The following is a 17,681-nucleotide window of genomic DNA, read 5'->3' as shown; positions in this document are numbered from 1 at the left end:
TAACAGAATACATGATACGATGGTTTATTTTTTCTTTTGAGGAAAAATTCTAGGAAATAATTACATAAATGTGAACTTTTGAGACTTCTCTCTTAACATTCTCATTTTTACATAATGTCAAACTTAACCCACACTTAAATTTCATATATATATATATATATATATATATATATATATATATATATATATATATATATATATATATATATTAGAATAATAAAAAAAAAAAAAAAAAGGCAAGCAGCCCTTACCAAAACCTCAATCAATTCATTCATACGTTAGTTATATAATTTTGATACAATTTCAATCATTCCCGGTAAATCTTCCGGAGATATTAAAATAATCTATGAGAAGGGATGTAGTGGCAGAAGGGAGAGGGAAAACACTGACATTCCAACATTTGATTCATCAACTATATGCTATTGCACGAACGGCTTTGCAAGACACAACAAACTGGAGTTGTGGACACAAGCACAATTGACATGATTATGTTACACATACATTGTCTTTCACACTTTACGAAGTCCTAATAATTTGTTATCAGGATGTACATGCCAATGGGACAAAGAGAGTTGTTAAGAGGCTTTCCATGAACTGAGCAAGGGGTGCAGGAGATCAAAACTGAAGTTCAGTTAAAAAAAAGTTTCAGTACAAGTCTTGTAAGACATTTGGCAGTGACATTCAGCAAAAAGTGAAACTCTTGATTTATGAGTTCATGCCCAACAGAAGCTTGGTCTACCTTATTTTGGTTCTTTCTCTTAACCATTCTAATTTATGGTTCTCTTTGACAACTAGAATCATGTACATTTCAAGCTAAACTTCGATGTTATTCACATCTCAGATTATGTAGAAGCAAATTAATAGATCGGACTACAGCTTCCAAATTATTAGAAAGATAGCCATGGCCTATTTATAAAGAAAAGCAAAGCCTTTTGGATTTCTTTTTATAACTCAGTCGGAAGCCTTCCGTCTTAGCAAGCCATGCAAATTAAGTCCATTCATCTTAGCAGCGAGAATAAAATCATTCTGCGTCAGCCCACCTGCATAAACATGGATCCATATATGGATATAAACAAATGAATTACGATGTAAAAAATCAAGAAAACTAAGATTAGATTACAGCGAAAAGGAAACTTGGGACAAAGTTAAACAGCGTTGGAAAGAAGCAACATAATGTCCAAGGTAAAGTATACTATAATTGCTCTACTAATATTACAGATGCAAGTTTAATATGTATGTGGCGAAGACCTTTTATTAAAAAAAATTCAAGATATGTAAGCCTATAGGTAACTAAGCAAATGCAATAGCTATGGTATGGACAAACAAAACGACTATATGATGAACTGATTACGTATTTAATTAAAGTTTTAACTTGCATGGACACACAAACAAACATACCCAGAGAAAGAAAATATTTCTATTTTAAAAATTTCTCTCCAGTTAACCTAAAGCTAAAACGTAAGACAACCATTCCTCTTCGGCAATTTTTTTCCTTGCAGTATCACAATACTGCTATATTGGAGGTGGAGACTGCTCGACGGATCGTGTGACAAACTTAAAAATCCAAATGTAATTTTAAAGGAAGCCAAGGAATATCCAGTTTTTCTTTCTCTCCAAATATAGAAAATAAAAGTCATTGGCTTTCCAGAGAAGCAAATTAGTAACATCGCAACCACGGAATTATTTTCTTTTCTTTAACCCTTAAATATATCGGTTAAACGTACTATATATTGAGCTTAATTTGATACATGATGGTGCATATGACAAATAAATAGGAATCCATCTGGACAGAAATCATATCACTGGTAGCCGGCGTTGTGCTTGGACTGCGGGTTTCATTAAACATATTCTCATTACACTGGGCTCCGATTGTTTAGAAGTATTACGTATCAGGCCATAGAAAGAAGAAAATAAAGAATCAAAGAAAAGATTAATGAGTTTTGAGTGAGAAAGGTGAAAATGATTTCATCCTTATTCTGATTAGCGTCTAAAAGACATTTAGACATTCAGTGAAACTAACAAACTACTAAAAACATTTAGCTGTATCAAACTGTCTAAAAAATTGACTAAGACTAAGCTACCCGTAACAGTCACTCTCAAACTGAATGTTTCTAAGGAAGAAACAGTGAGTTTGGACATTAAATGACCACACTGAGACTTGGACATAGCATTGCTGAGAAAATCCGCTACATGGAATTGAGAGGGAAGATGAATGACCCTCACTGCTGTATAACTTTTTCAAGAACAAAGTCAAGATCCAATTCAAAGTTTTTAGTGCAAGAATGGAGTGTAGGAGCTTAAACAGCAACTTGTAGTTCAGTTAGAAGGGACTGAAACCACAATAGATCAATGGTTACGGCAGCAAGTCTGCGGTATTCAGCCTAAGTGCTGCTGCAACACATAACAAATTGCTTCTTAGAAGACCAGGATATCAGATTGAGCCAAAGAAAATAAAATAACCTGTAGAAGATTTCTAGTCATGAGAATGGTCAGAATCACAGAATGCTTGAAACTGCAGGTCATGAGAGACCACATGAGGCAGTCCGTGAAGATATCACAACATGAAGTTAGGTGCTTTGCATATTTCCAATGACGCTCTTCAGGAGAATACATGAATTGGCATACTTTGTAACATAGAACAATAAGCCAGGTCAAGTGATAATAACATATTGGAAAGCACCATCTATCGTTCAGTAAAGAGAAGGACTGGTGTAGTTATAATAAGCTGTAAGCTTGTTGAGGCAAATGAAATATGTTTTGGTCTGAGATAGTATTAGAACACAGGAACACCTCAATACCCTAGTGTAAAGACCCAAAGGTACTTTGTTGTGAATTTCGAAAGGAGCTGTGAGATAAATTGACAGATTTCAGAACTGGAATTTCCAGTTACAATCTTGACAACATAAAATGAATGTCATGAATGTAGAGGTGAATAGAATGAAAGAGAGGGTCACTCTTGGCTGCAATAAAGGCCAAAAAAATTAAGAGCACGACACAGTTTTTGAAAACAAGATCTAGAGACTTGTTTTAGCCTATAGATAAGAGAGCTTTCATTATACGTCAATCTTGCCTAAACAAAATCTTCTAATATTATATTTCTCAGAAACCAGATTTGATTAAATAATTTGAACACAATGACATATTCATACCCACAGAATGCGTCCAAATCTCTATGGTAACATTATTCCAGCCAACAAGATGAAGATCAGGATGATGACCTACATAATAAAACATCATTGTTAAACTTTCTAATTCTCTCATAACATCAATACATTCGGGGGGTAGAGGGGGAGAGAAGTAGAAGGCGGCAGAAAATAATACCTTCAGCTTCAGCAAGATCACCTATTACCCTGAAAAACTGCAATCCTTTGGTAAAAGTCTTCACTTTCCATGATCTCCTCAACTTCAATACACCATCCTCGTTTACCAAATCCCAATCGGCAACCTGATCACTTAATGTTAATAACAAATACATTGATACTTAAATTAACGAAAGTTGAACAAGGTGTTAAATAATGCGGCATAGCGTTGTAGCGGGGAGGTCGTAGCTGACCAAATAACGAGCTGAATAGAAGCGTTGATTAAAAAAGACCTCTAAACGTATGAATGCATTAATTTTGAGTAATTTGTATCATTTTCTGAGACATATGTATACAAAAGTACACATTATATAAAATATGTGAAATCAAATTTAAAATAACGGGTATTTCATAATCCCGTCATAGCATTTTTGAGTTGAACATTTTTAACAACACAATCAACACAAACCTGTGGAAGCAGAGTGCGTGCTTCATCCGGGGTCATGGGCTGCAAGTCCTTTGTATTGCAGGGTACACACTTCTTAGCTGACAAGTCTAAAATAAAAAATAAAAAAATTGATGATCAGAACGTGTTATTATGAAACGCCTAAAGAAGGTAGATAGAGCAGGTCATCGCACCTTTGTTGGTAGTGCAAAATGTAGCGGTTGTGAGAGGTGAAGAGACTCCGTGACATATTTCAGAATTCATTCTAAATTTAACAGAGTGAAATCAGAGCATGACGGAGACATTGTTAAAAAACGAAGAAAGAGATTCAGATGAAATTACCGTCTCCGTGTGTATGAATAATAGGTTTGGGAAAAGGGTTGCAATGATAACTTGGCGGCGGCGGCAACAGATAAAGGTAGAAGAGGGTGGCGAAGAAGAACAAGGCGATTCATTTGGTAGAAGCAGCGCAGCATAGAGGCTTAATACGAAGTGTTCACTTCTATTCTCTTACGTTTTGAGGGCGTAGGCGTTCAGAAAGCAATTAAGTTGTTTTACATTTTCTGTTTTTATTTCCTCTTTTGCCCTCTCTCAGAAGGGATAAGTAGAAAAAAAAAATAGTGAAGGAAGTACCATTTGTGTCCCCCTGAAAATATTATCTCATTGGGCTTTCTGATTATTTCAGTAACACGAGATGACAAAACTTCCAGATAGATTTTATCTCAATTCGAAGACTAAGGCCATGTTTGAACGAAGGGATAGATTTGAAAGAGTATAAAGATAGATTTGTGTGAATTTAAGGAGATAAATATTTGTGTTTTTTTGAGTTGATTTAAAGAGTAAAATGAGTAAATTTGAAGATAGGTTTTATGAAAGTTAGCAAGTGATTTGATTGATACGATGGATTAAAAAAAGTTTAATAAAGTTACAACTGAATAAATTAAAAAGTTAAAATTTAAAAATATTTTAATTATAATAATAAATAATAATTAATATTTAATATTTAATAATTAATATAATAACTATTATTAATAATGTATTATATGATAATAAAATGTGAGGACAAAAATGTAAAGTTTGATATATCACTGCAAATCATCGCATTTGTGGTGAGATTGAATTGTGATGTATTTTCTCAAATTCATCCGTGCGTTTCTTTGCTCATTTCTTCAAAAAAACAACGATTTGTATGTTAATCTGTCTCTTCAAATCAATTTAAATAAAGGTATCCATTGAAACGAACACGGCATAAGGGTATGTTCTTTTGGATAGATTTATTTGGGAGAGAGGGAGAGTAAAAGATTAAAATAATTAGAGAGTGAAATTGGTGTTGTTTTTTTTAAGAGATTTGAAGGTGATTTTTGAGTGGATTAGAGAGTGAAATTTGTGAAAATTTGTGAGTGATTTGATGGAAGTGATAGATAAAAAAAAATTTAATAAATAAAAAATAAAATTGACTGAATTACCCTTGTTAAAAATATGAAATGAATTTTAGATGAGTTAATTTTTTTAACATTATTATTCATTAATTTTGAAAAAAATAATATTTATTTTTAAATAATGCCTTTACTTTTGAAAAGAAAAATTAAATATTTAGATATTAATTATTAGTGTGAAAAAATAAAGTAATTTTTTTTTTGACATAATGAATATTTAATTTGAAAGCATTTTTTATCTTTTAAATTAGGGTTTTTTTTTTTAAAAGTGTAACTTTCACCTGCTAATCTCTTTACATGAGAGAAGATGGAAAAGAATAGCAATCCTGCATTTCCCCTCTTTCCATCGCCTACAAATCAATTAAAAGGAACGTGAACAAATATTCAAATCCTCGCTTGCTATTTTTTTCAAACAGTAAATCTGTTTAAAAGAACATGACCTAAATAATAAATAAAATGTATTTTTTTAAGCTTAAAACGAAAATTGTTATGCTATTTTAATTATTTTGGTTATAATATGAAATACGATGTTATCTTTTAGTAGAAAATGTCCTTAAAATAAATCACAGTTTATTTTAATTTTTAAAACTTTATATTGTAATTGGCGTATTTAATTTATGGTTCCATTTTTCCTCCAGAGTTGTTAGAGCTGTGTTTTTAAGGGGAAAAGAACATGACTTAAAAGATTAAGTTGGCAACGAAAAAAACCTTAAGAAATTAAAGTTTTACAACAAAATTTCCAATAACAAATTAGAAAACACTTCTGTATTTTAAGAACGCCAACGTGACTTCAGTAAAAAAAAAAATACACTTTTCTAACAATTTCTAATACTTATGTAGCCATTTATTTTAATGTCTTTCTCTCCTAATTTAATATGTTTTTATGAACTATAACCAATTGTCTTAAAAGGAATATTTTTCTAGTGTGGAATACATAATAAACGTTTCAAAAATCAGCTTTTAGAAAGTATTTTAACATTATAGATTTTCGTTTTTGGAATGTTACAAAATTAAGTGAAAACTGTCGAAATTACAAACTATTAAATCTGCTGAGAGATATAAATAATTAGTTAAAAACTTATAAAATATATTCGAAAACATATGAAAAAATAATAATTAGTTTAAAAATCATATCAATATGAATTTATGATTAAAAACAATACGAGAGGAATTTTACTATTTGTCGCATATTTCCTCCATCTATACCAGTCTTTTGTTTAGATCAACCACAGATTAAGTCTGTGTTGTTTTCAATGTTTCAATTTCATGTGCAGTGTTCAATCTTATCATATTATGTGCAGTGTAGAAGAAGTTGAGACTTAGTCAAAATAATACAACTCTGCCATGAAATTCAGCTTTGATATACCCACAAAGAAAAGAGAGAACATACTGGGTTTCAAATAAACACAGTTACACACTGCAACGAGACATAGTTATGCAGCAAATACAGGAGATAGAATATTCACATCACAATTGTGAAGATCAACAGAAACTTTGACACACAACAGTGCAACAAGAATACAGAATACATATTATTAGAGTAATTCAAGGATAAACTTCAATGAGGGATCTCATACCAAAGATGTTTGTTATCTTGTAATGACTAAATCCAGCTTCCAAGAAGAGTTTCTCCCATTCTTTTTCTTCTCTCTCCTTCCCAGTGACCACAATCATCATTATCATATCAAAAAACAGCTTTGCTTCGGTCAATTCATGATTTTCATTCTTTTGACCAACCACTATGTCTATGATAATTACTTTCCCTGCCTTCCCCTTCTTTGAAACAGCTTCTTTGCATTTCTTCAGTACCTTAACGCATTCTTCATCACTATAAGCATGCAACACTAACTGCGACAAGCATAATTAACCAAATTAAAATATCTTCAAATCCAACTTAACATAGAGTTTTGTAAAGATTAGCAAGCTGCATACATACCTTAAGAAGAACAGCATCTGCTGAAGGAATAGACTGAAACATGTCACCTCCAACAAACTTCAAACTGGTACTGTCAGACAAATTTTCAACAACATGTGGAAGATCAAGCACGGTCCATTGCAAATTAGGCAGTGATTCACAAACTATCTTACCTACACCTCCTTTACCACCACCAACATCAACCAATGAATTCAGTCCCTCAAAAGCAGATTTACAGTTTTTCATAACCAAATTCACCATCCCAGAATCACTGACCATTGCTTCATTGAAGAGGCCGTTAAACTCTTGGTTTTGACTCAAGTACTCCCAGAAACTCATCCCAAACGCAGTTTCACAGGGTGTGGTCTCATTTCTGTGAAACCACTCAGGCAATGATTCTGATGAGTGAACCAGAGCCGGATGAAACATTGCTCGAACAAAAGGAGACAAGGTTGGAACATTGTCCTTAAGGAGTAGCCTTGAAGAAGGTGTGAGATCATACCCCACTTCTTCCGTATCATCTTTCACAACCTTGGTGGTGGCAAAGAAGCCAGCATGCACCAGCACGCGCATGAGTCTGTATACATGACCAGATTTTGTTAGTTGAATCTGAAGTGCCAAGACCAACTCGGGGAGAGTAATAGGTTGGCCATTCTTGAAGATTGCGTCTGGTATTCCCAAGTGAACTGCACTTTTGAGGCACATGGAAGATACGAAACTGTAAGTATACTTGTATAAATGAGCCTGAGCCTCAAACAACTCTTCAACATCCATCTTTTCCATAATTCTTTGCTTCGCTAAATCCTTGTGCTTTTATGAGACAAGACAACCAAAGCCGACTGAAATTTGTGGTCTGAATCAATTTACTGTTGTTCTCTACTGTTCATTTATTTGACTTCTGTGACTTCTGTTCATTTATTTTCTGAGTGACTTCTGACTTTTCTATGAATGAAACAAGTGTCCTTTTTTCTGTTACCGAAAGCAACGGTGTCCATGGAAAACCTAGAATAAATAATTTCGTCCAAATTAGATTAATTACAACAAACTCCGGTCAAAATAGTTTAGTATTGGTAATAAAAAATTTCTTAATTGCGTTGACGTTAAGAAATGTATTGTTTTAGTATTGAATCGATACAGTTCATTCTGGAAAACTAAACTAAAAGTAAATATAAATATCGGTCATTTTCCTTCGCAGTTCTCAATCATGCCGGTTATTGAATATTTTATAAAGGCTTAAGAAAGCAGTTATCGGATATTTTATATAAAGCTTTGACTAAGCTGCAAATACTTTTAATGGAATCTTTATCGATTTTTTTAAGTATATTGAATATTTAAAATGTTTACATTTTTAATGTTAATTTATTTTTGTATTAATAGTGTCACATGTTATTATATTATCATATTGTTATTAATCTGTGCATTGTATTATTATTTTTGGAGATATTAATTTATACTTGTTCGATCAATTTTTGGTGAATCAAATAATAACATGAAATTTGTTTTAATAGGATTAGCGATCAATTATTTTTTGATTTAGATTATTATAGTGTTTATGATTGTCAAAACAAGCGACCATTTTGTCTCATCTTACTTTTAGTTTATGAAAAATGGAAAAAAACGAGCTAGCCCACCACCGAAAAACGAGTTAGATACTGCAACCCGTCTTGCCTCAGAGTATGTTGGTGGGTCGACAGATAGGCAAGTTGGTCCGTCACTTTTTAAAAAAAAAATTGTTTATAAAATTAATTTATATATATAAATTTGTTTATATAATATAGAAAATTTATTTATTTTTTATTTTTAAACATAATATAAATAAAAAGGCTAGCGGGCTAAGACGTCTTCGGCCTGTCAGTTTAGCATATTAGATAGACTAGATCACAACAGGTTAACGGGTTGGAAACTCCAACCCAGTTCGTCCTTTAAGTGGCGGGCTAGTTCGACGAACTTGATCCGCTTTGACATGCCTAATTTTAATTCAGAATTACATAATTAATGTAAAATTTATATATAAATTATTTATTCTGTGCATCAATTTCAAAAATATATTTAAAATTATTGAATTGTCAATTTATGTCAATATAAATAAAAGAATTATGTATTTCTTTTGAATAATCATATTTTCTTGTTTTTAGATAAATAGTGTAAATGTATATTAAATATTCTAAAAAGATATGGTGAAGATGAAGATAAGTATAGAGGAACTGCTTGAAAAAACCGAAAAAGTAAAGTGCAAAAACATAAAATACAGGAAAATAAATTACCAAAAATAAAACCGAAGTTTATATAATAAATATGCGAGAGCGAGGACCCAAATTACGATAAACATCATTAAATTAATCATTATTCTATTCACAACCTTCTGAAAATATTGTGTTGTGAATAGAATTTATCACATTTTTTTCTCTATATAAACAACCTATTTATATTTTATCCGTTTTTATGGCCTTTAAATCAGAATAAAATAAAATAATTTACAATAATTGTCTAAAAATCATTCATGCTGTGCTAGTTATGTCTAGGTTCATGTCTTGCAGCAGTTACTACATGCCTTTAACTTTCCTTTTGATCTCGTATACTTAATTTTTCAATTTTTTCTAGCAAATGTCTTCATCAATGTATTTTTTGAGCTCTCAATCATTATTCAATTTTCAATCATATGACTTTATTTTGATTCACTGTGTTTTCTTAATTTTCTCCTTTATATCTTCATCTTTGTGATGCACTTACTTTCTTTTTTATATATATATATTTACATTAGTACCTTGTTCGATCTTTCGATTTCGATATCATAAATAATTATATAATTCTAAATTAATATGTTTATGTTATTTTCATATTTTATTAGTAAATTTATCCTTTTATTGTTATTATGTAAATGATAATTGATAAATTTTGAGTGTTATTTATCTTTTATTATTTCAATAAACTTTATTTTCTTTTTTTAAGTTTTTTTATAATCAATATAATGATGTTCCTCTTGTTTTTGCGTACATATTTTTTTTTTACTATCTCTGTTCTTGAGATAATTATTTATTAGATAAACAAATTTAATATTATTTATCTTTTAAGTATTTGCTATTACTATTTTAAGTTTATCAATGAGTTTGTTCATAAATAAATATTTTTTATTAACCTTTCTTTTATATTTTTTTGATTGAGGATTTGAAAATTAAATAACATTCACTACAAAATAAGCTAAATGTGTTTTAAGACATTAAATAAAGCTTTTGCTCTGCTCATTCTTATCGCATATTTTCATGTTTTTTTTTTTCTTATCATAAGTTCACGAGGTCTATTGGTGTTATATGAAACTAATAACTAATTTGTTAGTTTATTTTTAAGAAAACCATTTATAACAAAACAAAATTCTTTAAATATATTTTTATTGACATTTTGATACATTATTACTATTATAGCGAACATTCTAAATTATGTAATTATACAAATTCTTTATAATTTAATTATTGTTGTTTTTTTATCAATTTAGTTGTTGTACTTTAATTGTAATATATATGTGTCTGTTTTGTTTTTGTCAATATACATAAGTAGTTTCTAAGATTATATAGTATTATTTTGGGAAGGTAAAGGAAGACTTATTTTTTAAGATGTTATGCTAAATCTTTTTAAGATGTTTTGTAATGTGGTTTAATTATGTACTTTTTTTCTGTATATGGGTTACAGCACTCCTTATATAAATATATTCGTTGTTAATAAAAAAATATAAATTTTTTATAATTTTGATACTCGAATATTGATTATTATTTTCACAAGGTGTTGAATACTTCATCAAATTTAAGTAAGATTTCGATTTTTAAAAGTTAAATTTATAGTCATTTTAGAATAAAAATAATAGACACTTTGACTTTTCTTAACTTCGGTCTCCCCTTAATTGGTTCTATGCGGAAGAAGAGTGTAAAAGACAAATGATGTATTGAAAAGATGGAGAGAAGAAAAGTAAAAGTCATTTTAAATACCAGAAGCCAATACAAAAATTAAAATAAATGAAATAGAAGGCGTGTATACATTAAAAAAATAAGTGTAAATAGTAAGAATGAAACGGTGTATCCGTGAACCACCTAACCAAGGCTTTGAAAAATGTTTATTTTGGGTTTAGGCCACGTTCTGTTTTTTGTACAAGCAGATATAAGTTATAACGGTGCACGAGGAGCACCCATCAGATAAATTCTGGAATAATCCCCCTCTCTTTAAGTTATTAAAATCTTAAATTATGGGTTTGTTTGATTTGGTAATGGATTAGCTTTTCATAACACTAACAAATGTGAACTCGTCACATTAGTAGAACATGCAATATTTTATGTATGACTAGATTAAATTTGTGTTCTGATTTATCCAATCGTCTCATATCTTTTAAGAATTGAGGTTAAACGTAATTTAAATATTTTTTTCTTCTTTGATTCTTCGATGTATCTTTTAAGGACAAAATTGTAATGAAACTTTATACTTTTTAAAAGAGACAATACCTTAGGAACGCATTGATTAATCCTAATGATAGTGTCGGACTTGTAGTTGAAACACCTATAAATATTGATATTTTTTATTTTTAGTATTAAAAAAATCACAATATTATTGGTTATAAGTTGGTATTAAGCTGGATTTGAGTAATATGAATAAAAAGGTGGTAGAAAAATACTATAAAAATAAAGTGTTGATTTGAGAATTTTTACAATGACCTTACCATCTTTTTATTGTATAAAGGACTCTAAGTTGCCTGACAAAACTGTGATGAAGCTCTACAATACCTTTAAAGCGCGATGATTAATCATAACGATGTTGACTTATAGTCAAAACACCCTTAAGTATTGGTACATTTTATTTTTATTACTAGAAAATTCATAATTTTATTGGTTCTAAATTGATATTCAACTAAGTTTGAGTAATATGATCAAAGAAGTGATAAAAAAATACTATAAAAATAAAGAGTTGATTTGAGATTTTTTACTATGATCATGTCTTTTTTTGATTGTACAGAGAACTTGGGTAATTATATATTACTTAAGGGTCTTTTCCAAAAAATTGTATGAAGAAATTTGTAATTTTTGTGAAAAAAATTATATAGGAAGTTGTTTTTTCTAAAATTATTGCACAAGATGGTTTGTGCGAGCAAAATTGCACTAGATGATTTAAAGTTTATTCCATAAAAAATGCATAACAAGGTTTGATATTTTTCACACAAAAAGGTTAGATGAAGGTTTATTGGTTTTGCTATAAAGATTGCTTATTGATACATGGTGTATTTTTATTATTACTCTTATTTGGGAATATAATTTCATTTTAAGAGATTACTTTTTATTGCGTTATTTGAAATAGTAAATTTTAAAATACAATATTTATATTCAGATGATGCATTTTATAATTCAAAATAAAAATGATAAATTAAAAGATAAAATTGAAAATTTTAAATATACAAAAAGTGCATGATGAAATTTTGTAAGTGCAAGGAAGAATTAATATTTATAAATGAATATATTCACAAATAAATTGTGGTAAGTTTAATCCTTATTACTAATAATTCAGAGAAATAATATAAATTTAAATAAATTTAGGAAGTAGAAAAAAAGAGATTATGGTTCAACTCCTCCACTAAAAAGAACTAATAATTAAAAACTAACAACTACTTACCAATTACTCAAAAATAAAAATAAACTCAAATAAAATATTTTTATCAACATCTCTTTTATATTAGCTTGATTGAAGAATTGATAATTAAATATTATCGAGGTCTATTGGTTTTATATGAAACTAATAATTAATTTGTTAGTTTTATGACAATTTTTTTCTTTAAATTTGTTTTAATTGATATTTTGATACATTATTACTACTGTAACGGACATTCTAAAATGTAATAATGCAAATTCTGTATAATTTTGATACTTGATTATTGATTATTGTAATAATGGAAATTAAATAACCAGAGTTTGTTTTTCAGTTTGCATTTTGCAGAGGGGTGAGGGGAAACAAAGAGTTGCGGAAGTGTGAAAATCAAGGCGATGCTGCCATTGACTTGAACACGTTGCGTTCTTGGTCTCCAAGGAAACCAGCCACCTTAAAAGAACTCCAATAATATATAGCATTTGGTGTGTGTATGATTCATCATTTGATTTGAATTGATTATATTGAAGTTGAGGAATGGTGCTCCCACTCTTGAAACTCGGAACGCTGGCCTTGAAAACCCTAAGCAAACCCGTCGCCAGTAGATTGAAGCAGCAGGCGGCTCTTCACCCCAGGTTCCGCCAACTCATCGTTAACATGGCTCAGGTTCCTTCCATTCCCTCCAAATTTAATTCTTAATGCACCTTTTCCGCTCATTCGTTCTTCATTTATTGATTTACGATTTTGGGGATCAGTCAAATCATCAAATCACCACGAAGATGCAACGGCGCATCTACGGTCACGCCACCGATGTTGAGATTCGGCCCTTGAATGAGGAAAAGGCTGTTCAGGCTGCGGTTGATCTTATCGGAGAACTCTTTGTCTTCTCGGTCAGTGATTTTAATCTTGCATTTTGCAAAACAGTTTGCAGCTATTATGATGTTGAATTTGCCCGTGGTTTTACTCTGGAAACAGAGTTTTGATCAATTTTGTTGATTACTTGTGTCGAGTTACCTCTTTTATGAAATGTCTCAGGAGTATGAATCTATTAGTATTGTTTTGTTCTGTTTTCACGAAAAAACAGAATAGTTGTTCAGTCAAGTATTGAATTATATGTTAATTATATTTCTTCCAGTTGGATCGTTATTCTTACAAAGTCATTTTAAGTTTAACTCCACCCTACAAATTGACTGAATAGTAGACGTGGGATCACCAACACCGTCTCTCTCATGATCACAGAGACATTTTGAATGTGAGAAATCCTACCAAATTGACTTAAAATATGAGATTTGAATTACTTATATACCAATACCATAATTTGTCTTATCCGTAACGAGTTCTCCAACAGTTATAAATTTGGAATTTGGAGCGTCCAATATTAGTGTGCTCATTTTCATTTGAGTTGACATTATAGGCTTTTGGAATTTGGCAAAACTATAGAATTTGATATAGGTACTATAATACTTTGTTTTGATGATCTTCAGAGGGAAAAACCAAATTATGCTATGCACAAAAGCTATAAGAACAATTGATACAAGTAGTCGATTTCAATTTAGTGGTACTTTTTTCTCAGTTGTTGGATTATATTGAGTTATGACTGTTCGCCCAAAAATAAAAGGGATCGAGTAATGTCTGTTCAATATTCAGATAAATGGTTACAGGAAGTATTCCAAAAGAAGACAAGTTGGCAGAGAGGAAGAAGAGAGGAGTTATTGATATAGGAAATTGATTACTCAAGTATTTTTTTAATGGTAATTAAACAAATATTCTTACAAATTTGAAATAAGAATGTGCTCATGATCAAAGGGCCAGATAAAATGCTTCTGAGTTGTTGTGATTTTAAAGCTAAATGTTTTCATCTTAGTTTAAAGATTCTTTCTCCAGAATTGTGCTTTGCAAACCAGAGAAGTATAGATTATGGACTTTTAAGAACACAAGACCTCTGGGGCTTGTTATTAGTTAGTTGGCTCGTTAAAACAAGCAAAGATCACGATGATAACCACTACAACAAAACAAAAAGAGACCCTGTTATTGGGAATATTTTTCCTCTCAAACGCAGGATAGGAGAATGTGAATTATTTTGTTATGTTTATACCTAAATAATATGTACTCGGTTTTGCCATTTATTGTTTGCTGATTTGGCCATGTACTATACTCATAGGTTGCAGGAGTTCTCTTGATCTTTGAGGTACAAAGAAGTTCTAGATCTGAGGCAAGGAAGGAGGAGCTACGAAAAGAAGAGCTTGGGGTAATTTCAAATAATAATCTCATGCAAATAGTTTTAACATTATGTGATTCCTTTGGTTTCAAATCTGTCAAGTTCTCTTTTTCTTAATTTAAGTTGTTATTTATTTATTTTAGTCTTTTTTTCAAATTATTTTATTCTTTTTTTTTATATGTTATTTCCTCCTATTTTTAGTTTTCTATCATGCTTCCTAAGTTCATATGCTAAACATATTGCATGTATTATCTGCTCCCTTTTTCCAATATAAAGGAGGATTTTATACCAATACCATATCATCTTGTGATACTATAGTTCTTTGCTTGATCACGGTTTTTACTGAAATCAAACGACTTGATCAAAATTGAATACATGATTAATTTCTTCTTGTGGTGTTACTATTATTGGAGAATTATTCCCACTTTATGCTGAAGATTTTAAAAAGAATCTAGTGGCTTGTGTATTCTCGTGTTTAGTTTTAACTTGTAATAATTAATCTTTCAGGTAAACAACTAACAAAATTGCTGGTAGTTCAGACCTAACTGTTTTACAGCTTTACTTATATAACCTAGGTAGGAGCAGCTGAACTGTTTCACCAGTATCACTGTGAGTCATAAGAAAAGTTCTAGAGGGCTGAGCGGAACCTATGATAGGTTATTATACACAGGATTTCATATTTGAAGATTTCTAGAGACACAATTTCAAACTTTCCATTTTTTGATTGATTCAAATCCTACATTTTTCGGTTGGTGCGTTGATTCCTTATTACATCATTCTTGCCCAAAGGTTTCCATAATGTTTCGTGATGAGTATTTTATTTAAAAACTTTATTTGGCATGGCTAAGTCGACAGTCATTCTAATTAGTAAACTTGAGAATGATGTACATAAGTGGCTTGTAGTAGGCCTTTTTGTGAAAACTCTAAAAGAGGACAATATCAAGGTTTTTGTCAATGTGTTGTATGTTGGAGTGGATATTGTTAAGAGTCTGAGTTGTATAAAACAAGGATAGTTTTTTGGCTAAGCAGTTTATTTATTTTAATAAATAAAACCACACTAAACAACTCATTGTATTCACCGTCATTGGTCCCAATTCAGGCTAACTGGGAGAAGTTATTTAATAGTCAAAATTTCATATTTAAAATTCTCACAACGTTTGCTTTACTTTAGGCTGTGAGGCAAAAAAATGAGGACTTGGCAGAAGAAGTGGAACTTCTTAAGCAAAGAATTCAAGAACTGGAACAGATGGCCAGGGGACGAGGATTGACTGGCATTTTAAACCTCAGACAAGGTAATAAAGAAAATGGAAAGGCGGAGAAAACTGCTTGAGCTGATGAGCTGATAAACAGTATAATTGTTTATGACATTTTTTCATTCGTCTTCGCGATGAATGTCAGGCTTAATCTCTGATTCATTTGAGAGTCTCTTCAAGAGTAACCTATTTTTTACACATTCATTTGCTTTTAGTGTAAGATTTTAATTATCTTTCTGCGTTAGGGATAACTCGCACATTGAAATTGTATTGCCCCAAATAAGTGGCATCGACTGTATAATTCATTGAGGAGGCTAAAGAGGTGACGCTATCAATTGAGCATAAAATGCGTCATCTCAAATATACCTTTTTCCTTCTCAAGTCCACTTGTTATTATTCTTTAAAAAGAAAAGAACATTCGTTTTTCATGAATTCACTTTCTCTCTCTTTCACCACAAATGATCAATTGACCTTGCAGCTGTGGTGTGTTTGGATTTATCTGCAAAATGACAAGGACCTCATGTCCTGATTAGTTTAAACATGCTGTAGAATTTATTTCAGCAATTGATATGTGTTTGAGTATGAAGTTTGGTGACAAGATACCCATCCACCGCATTTTATCGTCAAATTGATTGCTAGCACAACCACCCACCCCACTATACCCTCTTCTATCTATGTTTGGATTGGGAAAATACCGGGTTATGGACATGACATGTGGATGGATGGTCCGACCGAATGATAAACCATGGGATGCAGGTGGATATGGTATCCATTCAGCAGTGCCCCTGTAAAGCTCTTCCATTAAGAGAGGCATCAAAACAGGAATATGTTGGACGGTAGTGGAGGAACACTTTATTCTTTCCTTACCCTCGTTTCTTTCATCCATTCACCCAATAGAAGATTTTCGTCTTAATTTGTTTTATTTGCCAACAAAAGAGGAATCTCTGTTTTCTCTTTATTTTTTTGTACAGTTTATCATTATTTCCTTCATTTCTTCTCTCCCTTTTTTATACCATATCCTTGAAACAAATAGTTGCAGGAAAAAAAAGACCATTATGTAAAACCAATGGGGAAATTTGAATAAAGAATAAAAGGGAAAACTTGTTTGGTGAGCTAATTCCCTTTTCATTAAATTAGACCAAAAGTCCTTATATTCTTCATATGTTAATTATTATTGTTGTACAGAAAAAGAAGTTTGGTTTTCGTTTTTGCAATGTTTTTCATGACTCGTAACTAAGAAATAAAGCAATATGTCCATCCTTTAATCGGAAGAAGAAACGTTGGCAAAATTATCAACTTTGTAACAATCAATTGATGGACCACTTTTTGTGTGATCTATTCGAGCTATACTCGGTAAGTGACAATATTGGGGTAGTTATGGGACAACGACATCCTGTATAGCAAATGGGACAGATCGAGTAGTAGTTTTCTTGTACTTTAATAGTTGGATAAATATTTGTCTTGTATTTATTTTTTTTGGGTATTTATTATGTGGGTATCCA

At 30.9% G+C, this 17,681-nt stretch overlaps 3 protein-coding genes across 3 annotated transcripts; 1 reads left to right on the top strand and 2 right to left on the bottom strand.

The window, feature by feature from the left end:
- Positions 1 to 606: 606 nt before the first annotated feature.
- On the bottom strand, positions 607 to 4,279 carry LOC114187148 (pterin-4-alpha-carbinolamine dehydratase 2, mitochondrial-like). The gene is made up of 6 exons (XM_028075290.2): positions 4,087 to 4,279; positions 3,939 to 4,009; positions 3,769 to 3,854; positions 3,322 to 3,445; positions 3,150 to 3,218; positions 607 to 1,040 (listed from the first exon to the last, which is right to left on the bottom strand). The coding sequence occupies exons 1-6, from the start codon at positions 4,218 to 4,220 to the stop codon at positions 952 to 954; spliced, it is 573 nt and encodes a 190-aa protein (XP_027931091.1). The 5' UTR covers positions 4,221 to 4,279; the 3' UTR covers positions 607 to 951.
- Positions 4,280 to 6,509: 2,230 nt separating this feature from the next.
- LOC114187033 (isoflavone 4'-O-methyltransferase-like) lies at positions 6,510 to 7,966 on the bottom strand. The gene is made up of 2 exons (XM_028075135.2): positions 7,117 to 7,966; positions 6,510 to 7,028 (listed from the first exon to the last, which is right to left on the bottom strand). The coding sequence occupies exons 1-2, from the start codon at positions 7,876 to 7,878 to the stop codon at positions 6,726 to 6,728; spliced, it is 1,065 nt and encodes a 354-aa protein (XP_027930936.1). The 5' UTR covers positions 7,879 to 7,966; the 3' UTR covers positions 6,510 to 6,725.
- A 5,097-nt stretch (positions 7,967 to 13,063) lies between these two features.
- Positions 13,064 to 16,611, top strand: LOC114187232 (Optic atrophy 3 protein (OPA3)). Its single transcript, XM_028075423.2, has 4 exons — positions 13,064 to 13,374; positions 13,464 to 13,598; positions 14,870 to 14,956; positions 16,098 to 16,611. The coding sequence occupies exons 1-4, from the start codon at positions 13,246 to 13,248 to the stop codon at positions 16,254 to 16,256; spliced, it is 510 nt and encodes a 169-aa protein (XP_027931224.1). The 5' UTR covers positions 13,064 to 13,245; the 3' UTR covers positions 16,257 to 16,611.
- The last annotated feature ends 1,070 nt before the right edge of the window (positions 16,612 to 17,681 follow it).

Source organism: Vigna unguiculata, chromosome 6 (assembly GCF_037176805.1).
Source record: "Vigna unguiculata cultivar grain cowpea cultivar isolate G323 ecotype 2 chromosome 6, ASM3717680v1, whole genome shotgun sequence".
NCBI classification, from domain to species: Eukaryota; Viridiplantae; Streptophyta; class Magnoliopsida; order Fabales; family Fabaceae; genus Vigna; species Vigna unguiculata.
The sequence above is the reverse complement of the archived record's forward strand: the minus strand, read 5'-3'. Positions and strand labels throughout refer to the sequence as shown.